This window comes from Glossina fuscipes, unplaced genomic scaffold (assembly GCF_014805625.2).
Source record: "Glossina fuscipes isolate IAEA_lab_2018 unplaced genomic scaffold, Yale_Gfus_2 2, whole genome shotgun sequence".
NCBI lineage: Eukaryota > Metazoa > Arthropoda > Insecta > Diptera > Glossinidae > Glossina > Glossina fuscipes.
The window spans coordinates 26,072,053-26,098,572 of record NW_023998416.1 but is presented as its reverse complement, the minus strand read 5'-3'; the positions used below and the strand labels follow the sequence as shown (position 1 = coordinate 26,098,572).

Sequence of the window (26,520 nt, the reverse complement as noted above, 5' to 3'; positions counted from 1 at the left end):
AGGAAAACTTCATCAAAGTAGTTACTGCAAGAGAAGTAATAGTTTTGAAAAAGTTTCCATTTTTTGGATAAAGAGGGATTAGGAATCATTCTTATGTTTCGCTATGACAAGCAAATGGAAAGATGTTGGGTATGGACATTTCTTGAATTTCATACGCCTCACCGAAAGATGGGACGGTAATCATTTTGTCGAAACGTTCGAAATAGAAGCAAATATCAAAGACTCAGAAAAATATATATTTTATTAATCACTGTCAAATTCCGCATTTATCTAGGTAGATTTGTCCATCCGTCTTTCCGCCCGTCTGTTCATTTACTTCTCGCAAATATCCTCCTGATCGCAAAAATGCAGATGTCTGTTTCAAATTCAGCAAAAGCACTGGAAGCTGTTGCACGCAGCTTGTCATTGCAAATGGAACGCATAGGATAAAGGACACGCCCGCAGTGAGAACACCTCTTGATTTGTTTAACTGAATTTTTTGTACAAAAACATTATTTTGTTTTTTATTTATGTACGGAGTGACAAATTTTCTTTAAAATATTATTTTTGCTTGTTTTTTACAAATTTCTCCGTTGCGTGGATATGTGCAACATCTAGGAACGCTGGAGGTGAATCCACCTTTTATCATGTGATATCGATTCAAAATCTTTGTCCAGATCGATTTGTCTATTAATCCTTTTTATATTTGTCTGCGTTTTTTTTTTTTTTTTGGTTCAGCCTGCAAATGTGAAGACGATGGTTCAGGCTGTAAATGTTCAAAATAGAAAGTTTAGGCCAAATCTAAGTCAATCCAACAAAACCAAATTTGTGATCATGAAACGATTGAAAGCTTCATATGCAAGTGCCACTGTGGAAATGTAGGAAGCTTTTCCAAGTTTTTATAACTTTGATCCATATTGCACGAAGACTGCGAAGACAGCCACTTAGAATAGAAGAATAGAAATGATTATCAGGAAATCAGGGAAATAGCTTATCCCTTCACCTTCGTTTCATATAATGCTTTGTGCGGTCGGTGCTCTTGTATGGTCCCGAATCATTAAAACGTTAAAAATAAATACAATTAATAGAATGAAAGCCATTGCGATGTGCTATTGCCGCGCAATGCTAAAAGTGTCATAGGCAGATCACATATCCAATGCTGGTGTTCTGAGAAGAATTAACTCTGAGCGTGAACGTAGCAGTAAAAAACGAAAAACCGCATACTTTGGACACATGCTGCGTAGAGAAAAATATGAGCTCCTGCGCTTAATAGTAGAAGGCCGAGGTAGAAATAGCTGAAACAAATGTCGTGGCTGCATAGGATTCGAATGTTTTAAGCTTTAGTTAGTACGCAATAATATCATAAAACGTATCCAGTAATGGATGGGTAATAAAAGAAGAAGTGTTTAAAAATTGGTCTTTCGCAATAAATGTAATTGAAATTCGTAGTTCCAAGTTTGTTTGCAAAAAAAAAATTATACAGAACAAAGTTGGAGCTCCACTCTGGTCACATTTTGGATCGACTTTAAAAAATAGTAAAAATTTGTTTTCTTTAATTTTTGATTGTAAATTACAATAATAGCATATTGAACCGTCGCCTCAGTCTGGCTAGGACGCTTTAACTTGTGGTTTTGTTTTTTTTTTTTTCTGTTAGGAGCACTTATATTAACACTTAGGTTATCATAAACAGCGTAATTCAAGACACGCTTGGATCTGAATATCCTGATAGTCAATATTGAAATAATGACGATATTGGTATAAAATACAACTAATTAATGAAAAAGAAAAAAAAAAAAAAAAAACAAAAAGTAACTGAAATTGAAAATACTTAAAAGAAGCAGCTGTAAAAGCATGTCAAGGAAAAATTTCATCTGACAATTTATCTTGATCAGATCAAAAAGTAAACATGACACAGGAAACAACTTTTTCTAAGAATTTCTTTGCATTTGGCTTGCATTTGTAATTCATTTTTTATAACACACACTCACACACACATACACACACACACAAATGTTCGCACGTTCGTTCATGTAAAGAATTGAGCTCAAATAGAATTCCTTTGGAATATTTAACATGAACACAAATACATAGCAGTAAGCATTCCATAGATATTAATATTCCTGTGTAAATATTGATAACTGGATTCAATGATTGATTGGTGCAAGATATTCTCAATTTATTTCACACATATGCCCGCAAAGATAACTCGTTAAGAGATTAAAATCATTGACACAAAATCCTCTCCTAGTTACTTCCATGCGCACACTTCAAAGTACACACAAGTGCATTTAAACATACACATATGGAAAAGGAAATAGTATTTAACGTTAAAATGCATTCAATTATTTTAGCCACATTTCATCGTTACTGTAAATATTTGCCATAGCATTGAATTAATAGATAGATATTCGCACTTTCGTTCGAATGCGTAAATATTGAGGCGAACAATATAAAAATTTATTCACTTAAATAAAGTGTTAGTGAGAATATCACGAGCATACATGGAGATTTCTTTTTCTAAAACAACAAACATTAAGTAAAGTTTTACTGCATCAAGTGGTGCAACAAATAAGCTCATAATGTCTATGCGATTAACTTTTACATCGCTTCACAGCATGTAATTTCATTAATATTTTTTATATCATAAGGGAAAAAAGGTATTATTATGTCAAGGCCAGTGATAAAGTTGGTTTATTACTTTATTCAAAAAAACACAAGCTTACAAACATATACATACATGAACATACCGATCTACCCTTGCATGCGTATCCATGCACTTAAAACATTTACGCTAAGTGTGAACTAAAGACTAGACAAGCTAAGCATAAAAATCGGTAAAATTGCAGTAAAAGCCATGTAACAAATAAAAAGCGATAACAAGAATAAAAGGGTAGAAAACAGAGGAAAAGCATTTAAAATATATTAACCGTGTAACCGGAAAACATGTACACGTAAATGTAATGCTTTTACACGAATACATTGAAAATCATGTTTCCCCTCTCCCGTATGTGTGCGCTTCCGTAGTTATAAGCGCACACATAAAAAAATCAATCTTCCATTTGAAACCATGATGACACAATTAGCTTTAGTGTGCATCTTACTTTCTTCTTCACGTTTTATTTATTTCATTTACTTTTTTTTTTCTCTCATTTTCTTACAAAATTCCATCCAATTGGGCGCCAAATGCTATAAACCGATATTAGTAGAGATAATCAGCGTTGTGCTGCTGCTGCTGCTGCTGCAAAAAAAAAAAAAAAAAATTGAAGAAAAACTTAGACTTTTAACTACGTGTATTCTTGTTTGAGTGCATGTCCGTATATGTCTAAGCTTAAATCAAATTGCCAAACGTATAATTTTGACCGACAAACACCAGAGCATCTCGTTAGAAAGCTAAGCGATTAGTTTTTATTCCCCAAATGAGAATTGCCCGACTTAAATACATGATAAGCGAAAATAATTAAAATTTGATAATTAGTGTATATGGTAGGATTAAGTATTGTTATGTGGAACATTTGCAGTAATAAACAGCAACTAATTCGGCGAATTACATCAAAGCTAAAATGTTTTACCTCGACCGTGCATTTGTAGTAATAAATAAAAACTTAATTGTTAAAGCTTAAGACAAGAGAAAATCAAGCGGAAAGGGAAAAAGGGAATTCAATGAGCCAAGATGCAAGGTGAAAGTACAAATAGCTGCAACTTGCTATTACAAATGATTTGTTTATTAGTAAAAAATATAACAAGCTAAGAAGAAGAAGAAGAAGATAGTGACCATGAATAGTTATATAATCATTTGCAATATCTACTAACTTGAACAAAATGAAATTGCCCATTGCTATGTTCAAAAAATAAGGGGAATTTTTAAAAATTGCTCATATTGCGTATATCAATGGATACTTGTTTCCAAGATACTCACGAGGCTCCTTAGTAAAGTGCAATTAGACTTTGTTAAATAAAAAAGACGCATCCATTTTTATGTTCAGAAAATAAGGGGAATTCTTAACAGTACATACGTTTCGTATATAAATGTGCAATTTTTTTTTGTGAGTTGCTTAGGAGGTTAGTTACGAAGGTGTAATCAGACTATCCGTTGAGATGAATAAGATTGAAGAGTCTCCTTTAATGTTCATGATATAATGGAAATTCTTAAAAATAAACCAGTTTCATGTATCAATGCCCTTTTTTTTTTTGTGCGCCACCCAAGAGGTTAATTAGGAAAGTTCAATAACAATATCTGCTAAATCGAATGAAATTGAAACCGAATGAATTGAATTCTGCCTTAAAAATAAACATATTTCGTATATCAATATAAAATTTCCTGTAAGCTGCTCAGGAGGTTAGATGCTAAGGTGTAATCAGCCTATCTGCTTAGTTGAATGAGATTCTGAAGAATCTGCTCACTCGTTCAAATAATAAGGGGAATTCTTAATAATACGCATGTTTCGTATATCAATATAAAATTTTCTTGTAGGCTGCTCAGGACGTTAGTTGCTAAGGTGTAATTAATCTTAGTTGAGTAAAATTGAAAGATTTACTGCCATTCTCAAAACATAAAAAATGTAAAGTTTGCTTGTAGGTAAGCTGCTAGCTAATCAAATGTATGCAGAATATCTACAGAATATGTTTAAATTCTTTAATTTCATATCCATTGACATTATAAAATTTTATTAATGGAAATAACTTTGGTCAATTTCTGCGTATGTTAAAAATTTCAACATCAAATAAAATAATGTTCATTATTTGGAATTAATTTACACACTAATATAGTTGCGACCCCTCTTATAAATAACGCATAAGTTATGGCGATGGGCATAAAAGATTCATATTATTGGTAGACAACTGGCTAACTGATGTTAACTTTTTTATCTTCGGTAGTTGACAGGAAGTTCGACATTAATTAAAAATTTTCATATCTTTCGATCTATACTAAGTAGACAGTGGTGAGTGGAACTTGGATTCCATTCTTATTTATTAAACAATTTTGTAAAAGGCAGCTGCCAGCGCTTTGGAATCTTTGATAAGAATTGGTTAACTAATTTAACGACATAGGCGTCATGAGATCATAAAATGTACTTCGATTTAGCCTCATCTGACTATGCCCGAAGTGAAAGAAACCGCCTCTGTCGAATATAAAAAAACTAGTTTTTTAAACCTAAAGGCAAGACAAGCAAGCGTAGTTCTATAACTCCTGAAAATATTATTGTTTGCTGAATTTCTCATTAACTTTTGATTATAGTAATATTTCTTTTTGATCTCTACTATACAAACTACTATATATTATTGTACATAATTCATAAGAAATCTCAATTTTAATTTTATTGGAGGTTAGTCATCTAGAAGTCGGATGCAGTTCGTTTACTTTTCACATATTGCGCATGAGGTTGAAATTATTTTACCTGTTCATGGCAACCGTTAGTTTGCAGGCAGTAAATCAATTGAAAGAAACTCGTATTATCGTTGCGTATCAAACGGTAATATTGATCACCATGTTATATGCTTTTCAATTTAATATCTCGAAACAAGATAAAGAAAATTAAAAACAAATGATAAACTTGTTAAACAAGCCTTATATTTGCAAACTAAAAGTTGTAATAAATTAGTTGTGGTTGACCTTTTCATTAGATTTAAGGAGTGCAAAAAAAAATAAAAAATATATATATATATATAGGTAAAATAAATAAAATTCAGACATTTTTATATACAAATAGCAGACATTTACGACAATTGTTTACTTCTTAACAAACATCAAGAAATAATTTATATTCACCTTAAACCAAAACATCTTCATTCAAATGTTGCTGGTTTAAAGCAAATAAGGTTTGAAGCACAAAAAAAAAAAAAAAAAAAAAAACAATAACAAAAAAATACCCCAAAAAATATTACGCCTATGAAAAACGAAAATGGAACTATAATATATGAATTTATTTTTATTCTTAAAAAAAAAAACAAAAAGAAGAAAACACTCAAGCGATATGACATTCCTTCTTCTTTATAGAAACTTTGAAAAGTTTTCCAGGGAATCAATTATCAGGTCTACGCTGTACAGATGGAAACAATAAAACCTCCTCCGTGGTTAGGCAGCCTGATGAACGTTTCTAGCGTGGTAGCCGAGAAACTTGCCCTTGAAATACAAAACATTATCGCTATTCAGATCTCCCTCTCTCGATAGAGCGATGCAGATTGATCATTGGTCCATTTCATTACCCACAGAGTTTACTTGCAATCTATTTATCGTTATTGATTCACTTTTTGCCATACACTAGTTTCGTTTTCTCTTGTATCACCACTCACTAAGGGAATGTCGCCTTCACCTGTGACAAGTTAATGATTGGAAAGAAGTGACGAGAAGGACATATGGAGTGACCGCAGAATGCTTCCACTTACACTTACAATGAAGATTCAAGACTAAAAATGCTATCGATTACATTTGTTTATCTACTTTCTAGTTAACTCAACCGCTTCGTTCTTTTAAAAGTTTCAGAAGAAGAAGTTACTAAAAGTATGATTATTCAGGATAGATCTCTTCGGATTGATTGCCTCGTAATCTTTCTCCAACTATGTAGCTCTTGGCTCCGTATATCCTAATTAAGAATTGCTAAAATACAAACCGAACAATCTCGCATAGACTGTACGACAAAAATATGTTGTAGATTCGTTCCATAGAAATGTTTTCGTAGCATTTGGTTGTTTTAAGGTTATATCATGACATTTGTATATTTTTTTCTGATGTTTTCGTTTTTTAAAAATTTATCACTTAATCATGAACAGTACATAAATTTCAACTTTGAAGCTATATTAAAATTAACATTAAGTCCAAGAAAATTTATGTTTGTCAGCAGTTAAATACAAAATGAAATATCGCCTTGAAGTAATGATGCTTAGAAGCTTACTTTGAAAGATCAAAAAGTTATCAGAATTTTTAGAAATAATGTATGACAATTTTGCAGATAATTGCGAGTTTTTTGTTAGGGATTGAACGTGTGAGATCTAGTTTATAATAATCAGCCAGTTTTTCAAAGACTTAGTATAGAATTGTTGTTTGAAATTGAATGCAGCAAAATATTGAAAACATGGGAAAAGACTTTTAAGGATTTTATTAAGTGATTAGCGTGGTGGATGGTGTAAATGTCGCCTCCGGGGATCCCATAGTTTGATTGTCGGCATTATGCTTGTCATATATTACGTATAATCTTGCTTTCGAATATCGAAATATACTTGTTGGATGTAATCCAACTATTTCCCCTTTAGATTTAATAAACAAGAAGCAAAGTGGAGCATCAAGTCACACTACGAACTTCTCTGGCCCTCGCAATAGCGCGCACATCACAGACCTGTTTATTAAATGTTGGGCCTCCATTGTAGCGGAATTCTTAATAAAGATGAGTGCGGACAGGTCCTGACCCTCTCGATGATTCTCCAAGTACGTGATCACGTCGCCGATATATGGTCTAGAGCAGTGAAATGTAAAAAAATGTGAATTATAAGATAATGCAAAAATCAGTTTAGAGTGGGATCGCGATTTGTCTCGAAACTGTTGATACTTTTGAAAATTGTCAATGAAATGAGATAGGCTAACTCTTTAATACCGGAAACCCTCGATTCTCAATATATAAGACCTTGAATATTTCGCAGACACAAAACCATTACACGGCTCTCCATATATAATTTCTTGTAACTGTTTCATTACTTTGCAGACAGAAAAGAATATTCAAAGGGCTGTAGTGTTGAGGGAAACAATGATAGGATCTACTTTAAAGAAGAATAATCAAATAAGCGCCTCTTAAAAAAATCAAAAGTCTCCTACACAAGTATTTTGCTTTCTTTTTTTTTTTTTTTTGGTTATTTAAAAAAAAAACATGAACATAATAATAACATGAAGGTAAAAGTTTTTATTTGCATGCAATTTATGGGTAAAATAATCCAAACTAAATCCTAATAGTTTCTTAAAAAACAATTACTTATCGAAAGAATTTTTATTTTGAAAATGTTGCAAGTTCATCTTAAGTTGAACTTAAGAGTATCAATTGCATATTTTATAAACGGAATATATATATATATATATATATGCATATATGCATTAAGTGACAGCTACCAGAATTTTCCTAATGGTCGAATTAAAAGACATAACCATACAAGAAATAGTAGAAGCAGAAGTCTTGCTGCAAGATATGACAACACAAAAGTGCAATAACGACCGTATTCTAAGTGTCGTTGTTGCGACATTGTTGCTAACCATATGTTAATGTCGAATAACTTTGCGTCTGGGGTTTTGTCAACGTTTGGTGAGTTTTTGGTATTTTGGTTTTTAATTTCAAATCTTAAAAAAACATAAAACGCCTGAACTCGTGAGCATGTTACTAAGCATTTTTATGATAATAGCGTTTATCGCATCAATACAAAGCAGAGATTTTTTGAATTTGAGAAAAATTCTATAAGATAAGTGCATAAATAAAATAACAATTTTATGGAAAATAAGTAAATATTAATAATTTACTTTCAATTTGCTTCACTTTTTTTAACCTTAAGCATTTCATTTTGTGGTTTCCTTAAAGTAATAGATGTGTTTTTGTACGGAATTGATATGAGAGAGTGTTGTTGTCACTTTTGCTTCGGAATACCAAATTTGAGAGAAAACGACAATCGCTAATTTTTTGAGAGTTGACAGATTACAATGCCAAAATACGGTAAGGTGTGAGCAAAAAAAAAAAGTTTTACCGAAAAAAAAAAAAACTATTTAAACTACATTTAGTTGCGACCGAGTCTTTTATTCCCATCACCGTTATCGTATAAAAGTTTTAAAAAAACGAAATATATAAATATTTACGTATTCCATAATATTGAAGCTTACTTGTACGCGTTGTGAAGACTTTGAAAAAAGAATTAAATTTTGGTACACTATACTATTGGGTAGGCGAGGTCAGTTTTTTCCATTTTTATACAGTTATAGTAGAGCATCGCCCAAAGAATATCTGTTCGATGAGTAAAAAAAAACAACTTTGTACTCTTTCACGTGATATTGCAGGCCTGTCCTTCGACCGATTTAACCCATTTTCAATACCAAACAGCATGGAAGAACTCCAAATTTTGCCGCCAAATTTGAAATCGGTAGCTTCATATTTATGATTAGAAGAATTTTTAGAGCAAACATTATACGGACGGACATGCTTAAACCAATTCAGAATTTGATGCTGATCAAGAATATATATATACTTTCTGGAGTCTCTGAAGCTTCCTTCTGGATGTTGCAAACGTTTTGACAAACTGAATATTACCGCCATCCTTCGGTAATGGATATAAATGGTAGAACAGCTATGAGGAAACTGTGAATTGTTTCAGTGCATGCAGGAACAAATTTAAAAGCAACGCACCATACGCCGAGAGAATGGCATGTTGAATTTAAAATTCTAAATTTCTCAGCGTGGAAAACCAAGTAAATTTGAATACGTAAAACTTTCTGTTTTATGTGAAAAAGCTAACTCAACTATGCCAGAGGAATTTAAAAACCTCATTAATTTATTACTGTACATAAGTATCGTTCATCGCAAATATCTTAAAATTCTAAATCCTAAATACACAGAAAGGAAAATTCTTTAAATATTTAAGGTTGGATTTACATTTTTGTCATATCTGGAAGGATGCTTCAGAAATTCTTTAAACTAATGGTACTCTTGACTGGTACCAAATTCTGAATCGATCCCAATCGATCTGTCCGTCCGTCTCCCTCACGTGCATCTGGATTGTGAGGACAATTCACACAGTCGTCAAAATGATGTTTTCAAATTCAAATTTTGTGCAAGTATTGGAAACTTTTGTACACCGGTTGATGTTCAAAATGACTGAAGGATACATTCACAGTAAAACATAAACTCAAAACATCTCTGTTTTCAAAGGCAAGCAAGTTGGATGTTTTTCTTATTACTCAACAGATTAAACGGTAAATGTTTTCACGCGTATTTTATAGGTAATCTTACAGTACCTGTCAAAAAATGAAAAAACATAGTTCACGGCTATCCAATGCTATAAAATATCGAAATTGAATTTTTTCCCTTTTTCTTCTAAAGTTTGTTTTCAAAAATAAAGATGGTTAAGGTAGCAAAAAAATCGGTCACAATCGAAACTAATCGTCCACCAGAGTGGCCAATTAGGCAAAGGATCTCGTCTAACAACTCAATGGTCGTGGATTCAAATCTCAAAAGCGTTAGAGCTTTCATTAAAGCCGATAAAGAGAGAGAGAGAGAGATCTTTTAATGGAATTTTGTACACTAACATGCTTAGATGCTAGGGCTATTGAAAATAATTCGCGTCGAACCATTTTTTCAACTGCTTCATCTATAAAGCCTTATTTCGAAAAGTCGTTGTCTGAACAACTGTAAGGAGGTGTAGGCGCGATGAGCCACAACTCTCCAAAAATAATTTGTTTGTTTCATTTTCACTTTGTATCAGCCGAATAAATATTTTACATAAAATTGTTTTTATTATCGAGTATAACTGCTATTTTTGCCAGTAAACGTAAGAACCTCCTTTGGATAATATACCTAATTTATATCGAAGAATGTAAAATGTAAAGAGTTTTCTATTAATGCTTACCAATATTATAAGTAAAATAAAATTTTTTGAAATGAAAAAACACTTCAATATTTCGCATTGAGGAAATTGGACATACCGCACTGTCACAATAAACGGTTCATACAGATCTATATCTAAGAGGAAAAAACATTCATTATATAGAAGAGAAAAAATATCCGAAAAGGCTATAATACTACACAAAATACACAGACAGTAAAATGACAGCAAATAAAGGAGATGCGAATTCTGTTACTGGAGCTTTCGATCCATCCAAAACGTGTAAAATTCAAGATTTAGTCGGTGTCATCAATGGCGGCACGTCTTCGGTTTCTTTTTCCATTTACAGTACACCGGAATTTAAGGAAATTGCCTCCCATCAATTGAGTGTACCAATGATTTCACTTAAGCCAGGTTGGTACGAGCAAGACGCTATGACCATTATTAACAAAATGTATCGTTGCGTCGAAGTTGCAGTGGGTATGTTGCCATCTTTGGGCTATAAAAGAGAAAATCTCGTTACACTCGGCATCACGAATCAACGCGAAACAACAGTTATGTGGGATGGTATTACTGGCAAACCCTTGCATAACGCCATTGTCTGGAATGATATACGCACAAGTTCTATAGTGGATAAGGTAATAGCAAAGATTCCTGATAGAGACATAAACCATTTTAGGGATATAAGTGGTCTGCCAATATCACCCTATTTTCCAGCTTTAAAAATGCTTTGGCTTATGGAAAATGCGTCCGCTGTACGAAAAGCGTGCAAAGAAAAACGTTGCCTCACCGGCACCATTGACAGTTGGATAATTTGGTGTCTAACCAAAGGCAAGCTGCATATAACCGATGCAACGAATGCTTCGCGCACTCTACTTATGAACATTGGAAGTTTGCAATGGGACAGCAATTTGCTAAAAGCGTTCTCAATAACGGATAAAATGCTGCCTCAAATACGTAGCTCTTCAGAAATATACGGTACCGTTACAGATGAACGCAGTTCGCTGCTTGGTGTAAAAATAAGTGGAATTTTAGGTAATCAGCAGGCGTCGTTGTTGGGTCAAATGTGCATAAAACCCGGTCAAGCTAAAAATACTTATCGAGCGGGTTGCTTTCTGTTGTGCAATACTGGTCGCACGGCAGTTATATCGCGCCATGGTTTATTAACGACAGTTGCTTATAAATTGGGACCAAATATTCCGGCCACGTATGCTTTAGAAGGAGCCGTAGCTGTAGCTGGCCATGCCTTGAAATGGCTAGAACATCAAGTTCGTGTCCTACCTAGATCTGAAGATGCTGAAAAGTACGCCGGAACTGTAACTACAACTGGTGATGTGTATTTTGTACCCGCTTTCACCGGTCTGTACGCGCCATATTGGCAAAAAGATGCTCGTGGAGTTATCATCGGTCTCACGCAATTTTCTAACAGAGATCATATCATAAGAGCCGCCTTAGAATCGATATGTTTTCAAACGCGCGATATACTGGAAATAATGTATGAAGAATCTAATCAAAAAATCGATAGACTACAGGCCGACGGTCAGTTATCCAAAAACAATTTGTTAATGCAATTGCAAGCGGATACTGTAGGCATACCAGTGTTCCGTTCGCAGCTCTTTGACTGCGCACCATTTGGTATAGCCATGTGTGCTGCGCAGGCGGTCGGTATAGATCTCTGTCGCTTTGATCCCGACAAAGACGATTATTCCAATATCGTATATGACGAATTCAAACCGGCAAGTACAGATGAACAGCGCAAACATCGATACGGAAAGTGGAAAAGAGCTGTGCAACGTAGTTTTAATTGGTCCATTCAACCTACACTGAAAGTTTCGCCTAATACCGTATGCTCCCCTAAAGTGTCCGTGAAGACGTTAAGTTTGTTTTTCTTTCTTTCTTTTGTCACGTCTATACACTCATTGAAATAGTCTGGAAGATTTTACTAAAAAAATAAATTTGTGTCTTATCACGTTTTCTTTTATTCGGCCTATAGAAGAGATATTATGATGAAATCTTGTGCACTGACGAGCTTTGACTAAGGACGAACGCTATTGAAAATGGTTCTGATCGGATCGCTTTTCCAAACGCTTCCTACGCAATGCCTCATTTTGAAAAGTGGTTAATATCTTTTTTAGAATATGTGTGCGGGGTACGGTCACAACCGCCTATAATTTTCTTAGATAATCGATTTAAAATTGAACCACGACTACGGCAAACTCGAAAAACATGGTTCAGAGAAATTTCAATTTTGAACAAGTGTTGACTTTACTTTCAATCTGTGCTGGTTCCAACTTCGAGTTTGTTTAATGGGTTTAAATACAATAATGATGATAATGGCAAGATTGCTTCTTCATTTCATTTTTTTTTTTTATCTTCAATCGGTTCCGGCACTTCCTAAACCATCCTGCCCATTCAAAGTACTTGTCATGCAGGTTTGCGGCTATCTTGAAAACTCAGATTTTTTAAAACATTTCAGATTTTCCAGTTTTTAAAAAAAAAAAAAAAAAAAACGCGGAAGAGCCTAAAAATCGATTTAGGCGATTTTCAAAATTATTATTATTAAGCAGTAAAAAGGCAAAATTTTTACTCTTATCAGAAATATATCACGTTTATGGACTTTTTGTGCACGCGTTCATAGGCCTTTCAAACGAGTTATTTATTTATTTTTATTTATTTATTTATTTACTTTATTTACTTATACATGAAACTCAATTAAAACATATGATCTTATTACTACAATCTTTGAAAGCACTGGCATCTGTAAAGGTAATCGGCTTTATTGAAAACTCTGCCGCACTTGAGATTTGAACCCGTGGCCATTGAGTTGTTTAGTCGAGACTGTTTGCCCGCTCGGCCACTCAGGCGGATTGAACTTGATATATTGTATATGTTGGATAAACAAGAACTCTTTAAAACTCGTTAGTCATACTGTTTTAAAGTTTTCCTTTTTCATTTTTTTCTCTGTTGTGCAGATGCGTCCCCCTATGGTTCGTTTTCTTCCTTTTGACATTAGAACTTTTTCAATCAATTTCAAATCTTAATTAAATTTACATTTTTTTTATTTTATGTTGTTCTTTTCTTTTTTTTTTTTGCTATACTTGCAGGTAAGTCTTTTGATTATATCATCATCAGGTGCTGTCTCTCTCAATCAGCCTCGTTATGCAGTATCTATCGTAAGTAACAAAGATATTTGAAGTAGATATATTTCGAATGAATTCTAAATGCATTTTTTTCCATTTATCCGAATAAAGAGTCATATACACACCCAAACATCCACAAACACACACACACACACACACACACACACAAATTTGTAATTGTCATGCCTAGTGAGAATTTCGCAAACACAGTGAAACCTTAGATTATATAACTTATTTTTGTTCGTCCTATTCAATTAAAGAGAAATTTATTTCTTAATAATTAAATTAGAATAAATAGAAATTTCAATCCCCTATGTTTTAGTATTTGTGTCAAACGAAAAATTCTTATCTATGCATACGTATATTATTAATTCCAAGTTTTTGCTGTCATATCGAGAAAGAGAAGAAAAAAAAAAAAAAAAGATTATTTAAAGGATGCTGCTGAAGTTATAGGATAGGAGACTAAACAAATCTACCCATTTTCTCTGCACTTCCTTTCGTCTACGCCAAGAGTGCTTAACAAATTTTCTTCCTTTATTCGTTTCATTATCCTCAAGTGTCATGTGCTACAAACTAAATTTTTCCTCTTGGCATTTACTGTTTCTGTTTCTGTTTTTTTTTTTTTTTTTTTTGTTTTTTTCTCTGTGCACTCACTACCTGACGACGACGGTGACGATATTGCTGGGGTAAAATGGAAGTGTTAACAAGCACGGCTACACAGGAATGGTTACAGGAGGAAAGGAGAAATCCAACACGAGTCTTTCGTGCAGGCAGTGGGTGCATACACTATATATCTTACATAGTATGCGCATATATTTGTGCATTAGTGTTAGTAAGTTTTGTCGGTTACCTTGACATATATATTAGAAGAGTAATAAGAAAAAAAAAAATAAATAAATAAAAAAAAGTAATAATAGTAATAATAATAACAAAAAAAAAAAAAGCGAATGGAAGGAGAAGAAGAAAATTAGAAAAAAAAAGACGGCAACAAAAACGAAAACGGGACTGACTGAGATCATAAAACTCGTTTGTTACTTTGTTACGGAAACTATCAGCGCACTGTTAGAAAGAAAAGTGTTTGCATACATATGTACATATAACCATTAAAGGATGTACACAAACTTATGTGCAATGGCATGGGAATTTCTCTGTTGACATTTTGACTGGATCAACGAGGAACGAATAAGTAGACAAGAAAACGCGAAAATGACATTTGTATTATTTCCTGAATAGAGTGCTAATGGTGCAGAGAATGTATGCTTCAGTTGTGAATACGTTAATGCTAACGAAATTCACAGAATACGAATAAGATGTTATCAGTGCAGGTAAACACCTAAAAATATGCTAAAATCTCGAAAAACACACATTTATATATCAGTAACTGATGAGCAGAAAAAAAAGTCTCATTTGAAATCAATGCAAAAGATTAAAAAAAAAGAATATATTGCTCTTGTGTTTTTTCGTTTTTCTTCTTTTTTTTTTCTTCACATTTTTGCATTTCGCGTTAATGACGATAGCTGTTATAGTTATATAGAGGAAAAGATTGTGTTACGATCATTTGTTTCTTGTCAATCAAAATGAGGGAAATATCAGATTCTTACATAGATATTTTTTTTATTCATATCTTTTTGTACTCACTCACATCATTACGTAACTGATAATGATAGATTACTTTTCGAAAAAGCATGACATTAACTAGTGAAGAGTTTACTTAACTTGCAATTATACTGTGTAGTGTGTAGAATATTAAAAAAGCGTTAATCAGAAAATTTTTGCTTGATTTAAAAATTAAATTTTTCTAATTATTTGATTAATTAAATGAAAAGTTATAACGAAAAAGTTAACCGAACACGACGTATTCTAATCACGTCATCCTACGTTTGATGTTCGAAAAAAAAGAAAAAAAAAAAAAAACGGTTAGATTCTAAAGCCAGCGAAAACTAAGCACAAACAGACAAAGCAAAATTCAACCACCAAAGAGTAGTGCATCACGAATCTGTTAGTCTTTGGTTTAGGCAAAAATCAATTGAATTTTTCAGCTTTACCTTAATCGCTCTACTCCGTGATCTATGTGAAATAATTGATTATTTTGCTTTCATTTTGTGCTTTCAAATCTGGGTTGAACGATTATTAAACTGCTCCCGGGCAAATAGTCCTTCCATCGTATTAGGAAACATAATATTTTGTAATATTTCTTGTTTCTTGTCACTTTCTTCAGTCAAATTTCTAGTAACCTGTCACAAGAAATATTTTATTTAAAGTTTCGCATATCATAAGACATAGCTTATTCCATGTTACAGGCAGACTAGGAATTCCTTATGGAAAGGTTATGAACGATCGATCATCTTTGGCCAGGTATAATATCTTGTCAGACCTACAGGACTTATTTGTTGGCGTGATTGTGCAATCTATTCGTTTCTTAGAAGTTTCTGGAACTATTATGAGCATGTATGTGTTACTGTCGAATATGTATTCTTGTCTTCAGCCTTCAAAATTTGTCATTTTCGAGGCATTTGATGAAATTTGGACACTAACGTATTTTGTCCCAAAGACGAACGATACTGAAAATGGTTCGGATCGAACTACATTTTCGATCACCTCCTAGGTAATGCCATATTTTCAATATAAGGCCATAAGCCATTACATGGAAGACTGTAGTATGATGTAGGGTATTAATGACCCACCATAGCGTATTTTCTTGCTTTATTTTAAAGGCTTTTATATCCTTTATTCTCTTCAGATTGAAATTACCTTGAATCACTTTGATGCAACTTATTCTGACTGACTTCTCTCTCTCTGTCCCTCTCCCTCTCTCTCTCTCTGAATAATAGATTATAGCTAAAACCATAAAATTCAATAATGCCTTACGCGTGAACGAATTGCACAATTCGGACATTTCTGATGGAGCTTACAGTCTGCAACAAACTAAGCATGGCCCAACGAAATTCGCCAAGCACTTGAAAAATCTTGATTTAACAGTGATTCCATTTGATCTTAGATTACTTCTACTTAAGGTGTTTCTACTTAAAAATGATTTCAGGATGACACCAACCAGCGGACGTTCAAACATAATGTTGTACTAAATTTATTGGTCTCTATTTATTCTATTTAGCATTTAGCTTAGGAAATGGCGTATTGTTTTCATTCTTGATGTACATGATATATGCGAGGATTGATTATTAGTGGACATAAATAGAAAAATTTTCACATGAAATAAACGTATGATTTCTTAAGAGACCTGCATAGTTTTGCAAAGCTATGCCAATAATTTTGAATAATTTCCAAAGTCCGCTGCTGTTCAAATATTTCCAAAGTTCATTAAACATTTTAATGATTTCTTCTTACAATTAATTTCCAACTGTTAGAGAAACTTTTTAAATATTCAAAGTTGTGAAAGTAATTTATCTACTTTCATAAGTAAAATAGTCGTATTGACCTTATCACAAACAATGTTAGCATAGTAGTAGTCTTTACAATAGCCTTTTGCTATGTACAGTGCAGAACAACCATCACCTGAGCGACGAAGAGCTGTTGCTTAATGCTGGATAAAATCTTTTAAAAATCTTTTAAGATTTTATTAATTATCAAGGTATCCTGCTGTTAAACATTTTGAAAACACACAGTATGTCTGACAAATAACAGAATATTTCTAATTTCAAACAAAAAATACAAAAACGATTAGTTATCTTGGCAAAAGTGTTCATTTTTATTGAAAATACATCTCTTCCTCACTAATTTTTAAAGCTTTTTCACCAAAATAACTCATTCGTTCGTCGACTTGGTGTTCAACATTTTCATAAAACGTTGTTCGCGTAATCACCTTTCAAGAAGAGGAAAGTCAGTGTCGCATACCCAGGATAGCTATTTTGGAAGAAAATACACAAGCAAACATATTACTGTGATATGATATTTAATGCCTGAAAACCAAATCATGGACAGACTTGTGATTTTCTTAAATCACTTGTTAAAATTTGTGAATCATGTCTGTGGTTGTGTTCAATTTCTTTACTTTCTTTACTTTACCACTATTCCACGCACTTTTCGTATCTAATCATTGCAAATTATATCTGTCTTCCGTACATCGCGGCCGTTCTAAAATCACTTATATCACTTGTGCAGTAGGCATGAACGAGCTAAGCAATCATCGTTATAAACTTTTTCCATAAATTTTAATGTTTATGACAACCTTTTACAGAACTTTATAACAGCAGTCTCCCGTATCCGGGCAAGTTAGTAAAAGTTATAGTCAACTGAAACTCGTATTAGTTAACAACCGTTTGATCGACTCTATGGAAGAACGTAAAAAAGTTGTACAGTATTAATATCATACATTATCCCAATACACGTCGTTAATAGTTTTTGTTTTTTTGTAAATTGTAAAAAAAATTAACCCATTTCTGGGATACGATCATTGCTAAACTTAGGCCAAATCAAAAATATCCCATTTGTCAAGAATTGTGCTCTTTCGTACAATGCAAACATGGTATTAAAACAAGTGAAATCCTTATAGACGTAAAAGAAAATATCCTAGGCCACTTGGCCTGAAAAAATTCCTTATTTACTTTGAAGATGGCAAGTTGTTTCTTTATTGTCATTCATACTTTTCGTGAGAATTCTTGTACGGGCTAGAATACAAAAAATATACCTACCCGGTCCAAAGTTGATGCATTTATTTTTTATATATTGTTATATAGCAATATTCGTTTATCAAATAAGAAAAATTGAACTTTCTTGACGTACCGAGGCTTAATTTTTGAAATAATAATTGTACGAGACGTGGTTCAAAATATTGATTCATTGAAAACTGTTGGGTTGTTTTCTGATAATGAGTTTTCAACACAGGACGTAGTGATAAGAATGGTCCGATCCGATTCTCTTCTCAGCACAATTCGTCCTTGGCCAAAAGAAATCAGAATAATTAAGAATATCACATACATTGCGGCCTGTAAGTTGAATACAGAAATACAGGCACCAACATTGGACAGACATATTTAAGTTTATTTAGAAACATTTTCTGACTGAGAGATATTTTCTAAATCGATCAGTTTAATATGAAGTGAGATCCATCTTAAGCCACCAACAAGCAGTGTTCCCGAACAGTGTCCCATCTAAGTACTAATCGCGCCCGACTCTGCGTACTTTTGGTGGCCGGACGAGAACCGCCGTACTCGTCATTTGAGGAACCCAATTAGTTTTATTCGAACTCTTCCCTAACTTTTCTCCCAGAACATGAGCAAAAACGTAATAAAGAAAAATACGTTTTAACTGTCTGCGTATCTTTCTTAGGATAATTATTTTTGTTTTTTCTTAATCGTAAAAATTCCCAAAATACAGGTGTGTCGATTAAATTACGGATGACTCATGACTTGGCATATATAGTAGCCAACCGTTCAAGATGTTATTTCAAATGACGTAATTCCGTTTGCTTCATATTATCTTCGAATGAATATTTACGTGCTTACGTTTAGCATTTTATTTTCACTTATTCATAGTTGAATCAATATTTGAAAATGTATGATGTTTGACTGATTGATTTTAAAATCAGGCAAAAAAAAAAAAAAAAAAGAAAAAAAAAACAAATGCAAAAATACCTTAGTTAGACATCCACAGTAATCGCCCTTCATTTTCCTGAGCTACTGAACAAATTCAAAAGCAGAAGAAATCAATCATTGTGTGTTAAGCTTAAGACAACATATCGCATACAATATACGAATGCCTGTGCAAAATTTGACAGATGAATGGATAGGTGGATAAACAAATAAACAGCTTTACCACAACAAAATAACCACAATACGAGAATTAAACGAAAGTTAAGGATTTCATGCAAACTGTTCTCCTTTTTGTGCAAAAAATATACAAATGCAACACATGATAAGTCAGGCAGTCAAATCTAACGAAATCTTGCTTTTATTTATTTTATGTTCTTATTATGTATGTATAGAAGAAGAAAATGCTTAAAACTGATGGCCTGGAAATGCTAACTCATAGAAAATTTCAAGCATTCATAGAATGAAATAATGTAACATAAAATTTTTATTAAAGATTTTTTTAAATCATCATGATCATGATCATCATCATCATCATCATCATTATTATTATTATCATCATCATCATCGTCATCATCATCACCATCATCACCATCATTACAATCTTTATTATTATAATTATTATTATTATTATCAAGTATTGCATTCTCCTTTTCCTCCCGCTCGCTCTCTCTCTCTCTCTCTCTCTCTCTCTCTCTCACTGTTTATATTTCTTGTAAGTTGCCTTGAAATCAAAACACGTTCGCATTTTAAATGAGATTATTGTGTTGCTTTAAAAAGGTCTTTACTTGTTTGTTTGTTTGTTTATTCGGCTTCTGTGATAAATTTGCATAAAATTTATTGTGACTTGTCTTCCCGTTTCGAAATGTATATTAATATAAGGCAGAGATTTCAAATAAGTGATTGTAATTTTTATATCCATATACACGCACTATATGTAACGTTTCATTAAACATACACATACTATCAGTATCATATATGCATATATATATATATATATACTTTTATATAGAGTAATGCATCGGTCAATAAATTCCAGAACATTTTCGCATTTTGCAAAATTTTACTTGATTTGTTAACTTAATCTCCTTCCAGAATGCTACAATCAGTCCAAGCTTTTTCGAACATTTCAAAGTTCGATCTTTCTGATCGAACGATCTGTCAAGATACTCAAAATATACCTCAGTTACCGTTATGATCTTATCGTTTAATAAAAATGTTTTCCCTGAGATTTACCTTTTCAAGGAATATTCGTTGCTGGCCACATACGGAATTACGGTAGTTGGGGTAATTTGAATTTGGAAGCCTCGAGTCTCAAACTGGATGTTTTTCCATACCTATTTTTCGCTAACATACCCAATTTTAGCCTGTTTGAAGGGTATTTTTAAATAAATAAATTCGTGCGGTATCCACAGGAATATTTCAGTTTCTCTAAACTCGACGGAGTAGGCTTCCAACAATTTTCAACAATTAACAAAAACAACTTAATTCTAAATATTTAACAGAGCTGTGTTAGGGTTTTTATGGGGCTCTGTTAAGGAATCTGGTAGGTGTCTTTGCTAATTACATTCGAGTTTATATTCACACCTTTATATTTTTTCCCTTGAAAAAGTGACATGTAATCAATAAACGGAATTCGCAATTCTCCGAAATTTGAAAGCCACAAGACTGGCTTCATCAGAGCTACTGTAACTTATAAACAAATGATCAACATGACATGCAATGTTATCTGAATCGTCAGCTTTTAATGATAATATACGATATCAATGTGTCAGTTCCGGGAATTATTGACCGATTTATTAGTTGTAATACATTACGTATTATGACTTTGTATTGAATTCAAGCAAACAATAACTGAGAGCCCAAAATAAGCAAATATTTTCAAAGCTTTTTAGCCACAAATATTTGCCAGAGCCTTAAAGAAGTGGTCATGATCTGGCATACATTGCTTGCTGTGCACAAATCAGTTACACGTATGCATATATATTTGACTTTATATCCCATAAAGTAAGTTGAAGTTTTAATCAATCTTAAGTTTTGTATTATACGAAGATATATTATATTCTAAAACGGGCAGCCGTAGGTTGAATGAAAAGTGGGTTCGCCCCTAGGCAACAAAAAAAATAAAAAAAATATCAACAATGAATAATGTTTATCGCGAGCTGCTGTGCTTACTTTATTTACGATTTTATGCAGAAACTTGCATTAAACAAAAAAATCTCGATGATTATATTAAATTTTCTGATATTTTGAAGCATTTTAATATGTAGTTTGTCCGACTGTAAGTCCTTCCTTGATTGGGATTGAGATTGAGTTGAGACGAGGAATTTGGGAAAGTCCAATTTAGGGTCTTATCTGCTTGCTGCAAAACTTGAAAGATAAGCTCGACGTGAATGTTTCAAAATATCGCTGTTAAAGGGAAAAGCTGCTGAAAGGTTTATTTTGTGATTGAAGAATAAGCAATGTATGGACTACTGATAGAGAACTTATTAAACATATAATTAAGTATTAAAAAAAGTTATTTTTGAAACACATTAAAAATGGCAATACCAGGATCGTTCTTGCAAGACAACCTTAGTTGCGGAGCCACTGCGACAAGCACTGTAGTTGGTGTAAATTTCAATCTAAAAAAAAAAAAGAAAAAGAAGAAAAACAATCTACATGTCCTTGGTGGTGAGGGTTTTAAGAATTATCCCAATGATAGACGAATGATATGTTAACTCGCTGATTGGCCTACGGATATATGGCAGTGTTTAATTGTCCCATAGCCGTATGTCGTTTCTTAAGAACACATTTACAGTTCTTTAGCAGAGAAAAGGAAAATTCAGAGTTGCGTTCAAAGGTTCAGTAATTTTGACACGGATTTTTTGATTAATTTTTCGTGGAATATCTTACAGACTTACAGAACTTTTGCTATCTTATATGAGAGCATTGCATTTGTTCGATTTTAGTTCATATTTTTTTCACGCTAGGCGAACGCCCAAGCCTTGGATCATGACCAATATCTTTTCCTGAATGGGGTTTGCCAACCAAAAATAAATCATCGGAATCACTTGCAAATTGTTGCTTAAAAACCTAGTTAGGCTATTAGGCTCATAGCTAATGGGCCCGTTAATATCTGATCAAGTAATTAAGTGCGAAGAACATGACGGTCGGCAAGAGTAGCTTAATTGGAAAGAATCGCGACTACCAAGTCAGTGTTCACAAACTCAAGTCTCAGTGCAGTAGAGTTTCGTTTGATGGGGCAAAAGTGAATGTTTAGTCGGTAAAGGCATAACAGATTGGGAATATACGCCCTAGACTGCGGCCACCACTCCATCTCTTTCCCTTTCTTCATATCTTTGCGACCCCCACCGCATTACGCTTGAGTGATCGCTTTAAAAAAAAAAAAATATGTGTTAACGTAAGGTGTAAGCATTTAATTCTAACCCAACAAGGCCTCTTCGATGTTATTATGGATTGGCAAGTGAATGACGTTCGATCTAAGCAGTTTAGCTCAATTTCAACCATTACGATTTTGAAAATATCAATACAAACGGTCAAATGCACTCTAAAGCATGATTTAATTAATCGGAGCCTTAAGTTTTGTATGGTCTTTGATACATTTCTACTGATGTTAAAAAAGTAATGGAAAAATCTGTAACTCACATCATTCGCTAAAAGGGTAAAACTATGAACGTAGTGTATATTGTAAGAGTTTCCAACTTGTTCGACAACACGACAAGCGTATCCGAGGTGAAAATATCATGAATGTAATGAAACCCAAGCCACTGACTGGCATGCAAACATAAGTAAATAAATAAATTATAAACAAAACCTAAGCTAAGAAATGTTAAAGTAAGAAAGAAACCATTTGAACGAAAATTACTGAAAGTGAAGGGAAACGTATTTCTCAATACCAATATATATATATATATATATATATATTATATATTATATGGATTACATTGTATGCGTGTTGTTCGCATCCGATCGGCTCTCTTGAAATTTCAAAGAGTATAGAATAATCTATGAGAGTTTTAAGGAGTACGAGATCTCTTTAGGAGCAATCATTCTCTTTAAAGCGCTCTCCTATGATCTTTGCTTACGTATGTATTTGTAAGTAAACTCTGTTAAATGTTTACCATATTAAGAGTACGTTTGATGATATGCTTGGGTTTATATAATTTGCTGTAAAACCTCTTTTGTTCGCCTCAAACCAATGCCGATGTAGTACATACAATACATTCATACAATGTTATTTAAAATCTGACTGGAAATCAAAATAGTTGTTGTTTATTTCTTTAATTGAAATTGGTTTCACTGGAATTTCTGGTATGCGGGTTTTTTATTTATTGAGTTTTTGTTATTTTGTTTTCTTATTTTCTTTTTCTTTCGGTTTTGTATGGTCAATGATATCGACGAGTACACAAGCACTGGCATCCACAGATATTTTTTCTTTTTATTAATATTACACTAGCATGTATGTTTATATATGTTCATGCATACATACTTATATATATCCATATATTTATATATATATATATATATGAGAAAGATGCAACGATAAAATGAAATAACTGAGTGCTTGATGATCGGTAAATATATCGTATGGATATGCATTTATAACACCTTGTAGCGATGTATAAAATATCATATCAAATGAAAACAAGATTTATTTATAAATGGAATGAATGCAAAATGTTAAATGAATTAATAGCAAAATGAAAATCCGATAAAGGTCCAGATAAACCATTAAGAATAAGTAAAAAGGTTTTTTTTAAATTTACTGCGCTAAAAAAAAAATAAGTAAACAATCACTTATATGCTTTTCTAGTTTTTTTCTTTGAACGTTCGAAGTGAATGCACAATTTTACTCTCCAAACATAATGAATACTTTCATGTAATGAAAATAATGTATACTACCTGCGCCGATCAGGAAATAGCTACTCATCGAAGTTTGTATCTTGCTGAAAGCTGAAGTCAAAGGAGAGAGCATAAGATATTTAGTTAATTTAGTCCTATGCGTCGATCCGTTCGCCCAACTGTATACCTCTTGTTTGTTGCTGTAATGCAACGCGATAAAAAAAGTAACAGGATGATAAAGTCTTTGATAAATTGCGAGTACAAATTAGTTCACTCCGCTTCGGTAAGACAGATTATGATTAGTATTGTAGAGTGTAGAATAAAGCTATGACTTCTTTATTTGAAAGTAGTGTCTTTAAGCTATACACAACTATGTAGATCTACGCACATGTAGTTTTCGCCAAAAAAAAAAAAATAAAATAAAATTTGCAGGAAATTTCCTATCTTCAAAAATTCAAATGATAACGCAGCTAAACCCTAAAGACAAAGGCCATTAAGCAAAGGTCAAGTTTGAAAATAATTCTGACTTGTATAATGAACCAAGTATTTGTCTTGGAGCTTTTATAAATATATATCTAGGATTACTTGATAAACTTCTTGGATCAAGAATATCAGAATATTTATTAAAACGTGCGCTTACGCCCCTCTCTTGCCCACGTAAGTCCTTGAAGAACCACTTGAAGAACATAAGGGCATCAACTGGCCAGAGAAAGTCTCTCAAAAAGTATTTTTCGCAATACTTAAGGAAGCTCCTCACAGATGTGCAAAACATATAAATAAGCTGAGGATAAGCAGAAGCTTAGCAGACGCCCTTCGAATTTTAAAACTTACCTTTCCCATGCCTGTAAAATATTGTTCAACCCTATGGTGCGGCCATTCGGTCAAAAAAAATGTTCCTTATAAAACGAACCGATTTAACGGATTGTGACTGATAAAGCGATGCCTATGTGCTACCGAAACCATGGAGACCATTTGGCCGATGTGCTATTCCACACTTTATCCTGTACATATAGTGATTCAATACAAAATTTTATTTAATTCATAGCTCGCCACCTCACATAAGTGTTTCCATAAAAATTAAGTGGTTACGTGGCAATAAGGTTAACTTAAAAGAAATTTTGGAAAAGTGGCGAAATTAGACAAACAATAAGAAGCTAATTAACGAATTAAAAAATTACTTTACTAATTTGAAGGTCATTAGTTCACTTTTTAAGTTCCTTCTCATAAAAAAGTTTTTTCAGAAAACCACGCCTTTACATGGCAATAAAGTATAATTTTTTTAGTATTATATAATGAAAATGCGGACGCAGGTAAATTAATAAAGGGTGTTCCACAGTCAGCTTTGTCCGAATATAAAATATTCATTTGTTAACATATGGTAAGCAGAAGCAGACGGTATAAAAAGATTTAGCTTAAGTCACTTTTGTTTTTACTTAAGACTTTTCCTTGAAGGGAAAAAATCTTAATTGATCATCTGCTGCACTTTAAATTGTTTGTTGAATTGTACGTGCCTTGAAGCGTTCAACTCTCATTATCGCGTAATAATTTAACTTTTACCACGAAAATGCATGACATTTGATTGATAAGAGCGAACGGCTTGCGACACCGTTGACAAGCAATGTGTGTCAAAACCATCAATTAAATATTAGGTAGGGAAAAACGACGAGACATAGTGTACGAAAAACATTTATCCATACACACATACCCGCCCGCATTTAATATATTAAAGCGCAATATTTTATAAATGTGATAAATTTTCATTTCTCTCGTTTGCACTTGCACTCGCACTGCGAAATGTGTCACCTTTAACTTTCCATATGTAACACGAATGTATACGTCTCATAAAGTATATGCAGGTATGCTTACATTGTAAGCACAATAGATATAAATTGATAAAACGTACTATTCTTGCAGGCCTTTACTGATTGTATTGCTTGTTTTTTTAGGCAAAAGTGCAATGAATGGCTAAGAAATAACGATCATCAACTTTCAAAAGTTTTCCCTTTTTGAACAAACTGAAAAGTAACTGCATTTAAAAGTCGTCAATAGTTTGGCAAATTTTGGAATTGTTACTTTGGCTGCTACAAGACAATAATTCGCTTTCCTATTGCACCTAAAAAATATACGGGCGTCCTAACTTGGATCTGCGTAATTTATAGGCAAAAAACAAGAAGAGAGAAGAACTAAAGTTACTTAGATATCAAAGGTTTGAAATTTCTCCAACAATATTGAATTTCAATACTTTGTCAATGACTTGTCCGTCCATCTCTACTCTAAAAATATATAATTATTTGCGCATGTCGGTCTCTCGACCGACCATCACGTTGTAGTAATTAAAAGACTAGCAGCTTATACCGCAACTTCACTTTGTTTTTTTTTCAAACGGCCCTCTCTACGTATAGAGTACCATAAAAACCGGTCTAACACTATTATTATTATTATTTCTT

The 26,520-nt window shown here is 33.0% G+C and overlaps 2 protein-coding genes across 5 annotated transcripts in view; both read left to right on the top strand.

Annotated features, from left to right (window-relative positions):
• Positions 1 to 26,520, top strand: part of LOC119633706 — a 444,941-nt gene that overhangs the window by 124,777 nt on the left and 293,644 nt on the right. The gene's annotated exons all lie outside the window — the stretch shown is intronic.
• On the top strand, positions 10,764 to 12,943 carry LOC119634016 (glycerol kinase-like). The gene has a single exon (XM_038027917.1). The coding sequence runs from the start codon at positions 10,764 to 10,766 to the stop codon at positions 12,468 to 12,470; it is 1,707 nt and encodes a 568-aa protein (XP_037883845.1). The 3' UTR covers positions 12,471 to 12,943.

What these genes read in the sequence shown, in the direction of transcription:
- LOC119634016 (XM_038027917.1), top strand. Translation starts at nt 10,764, where the DNA reads ATGACAGCAAATAAAGGAGATGCGAATTCTGTTACTGGAGCTTTCGAT.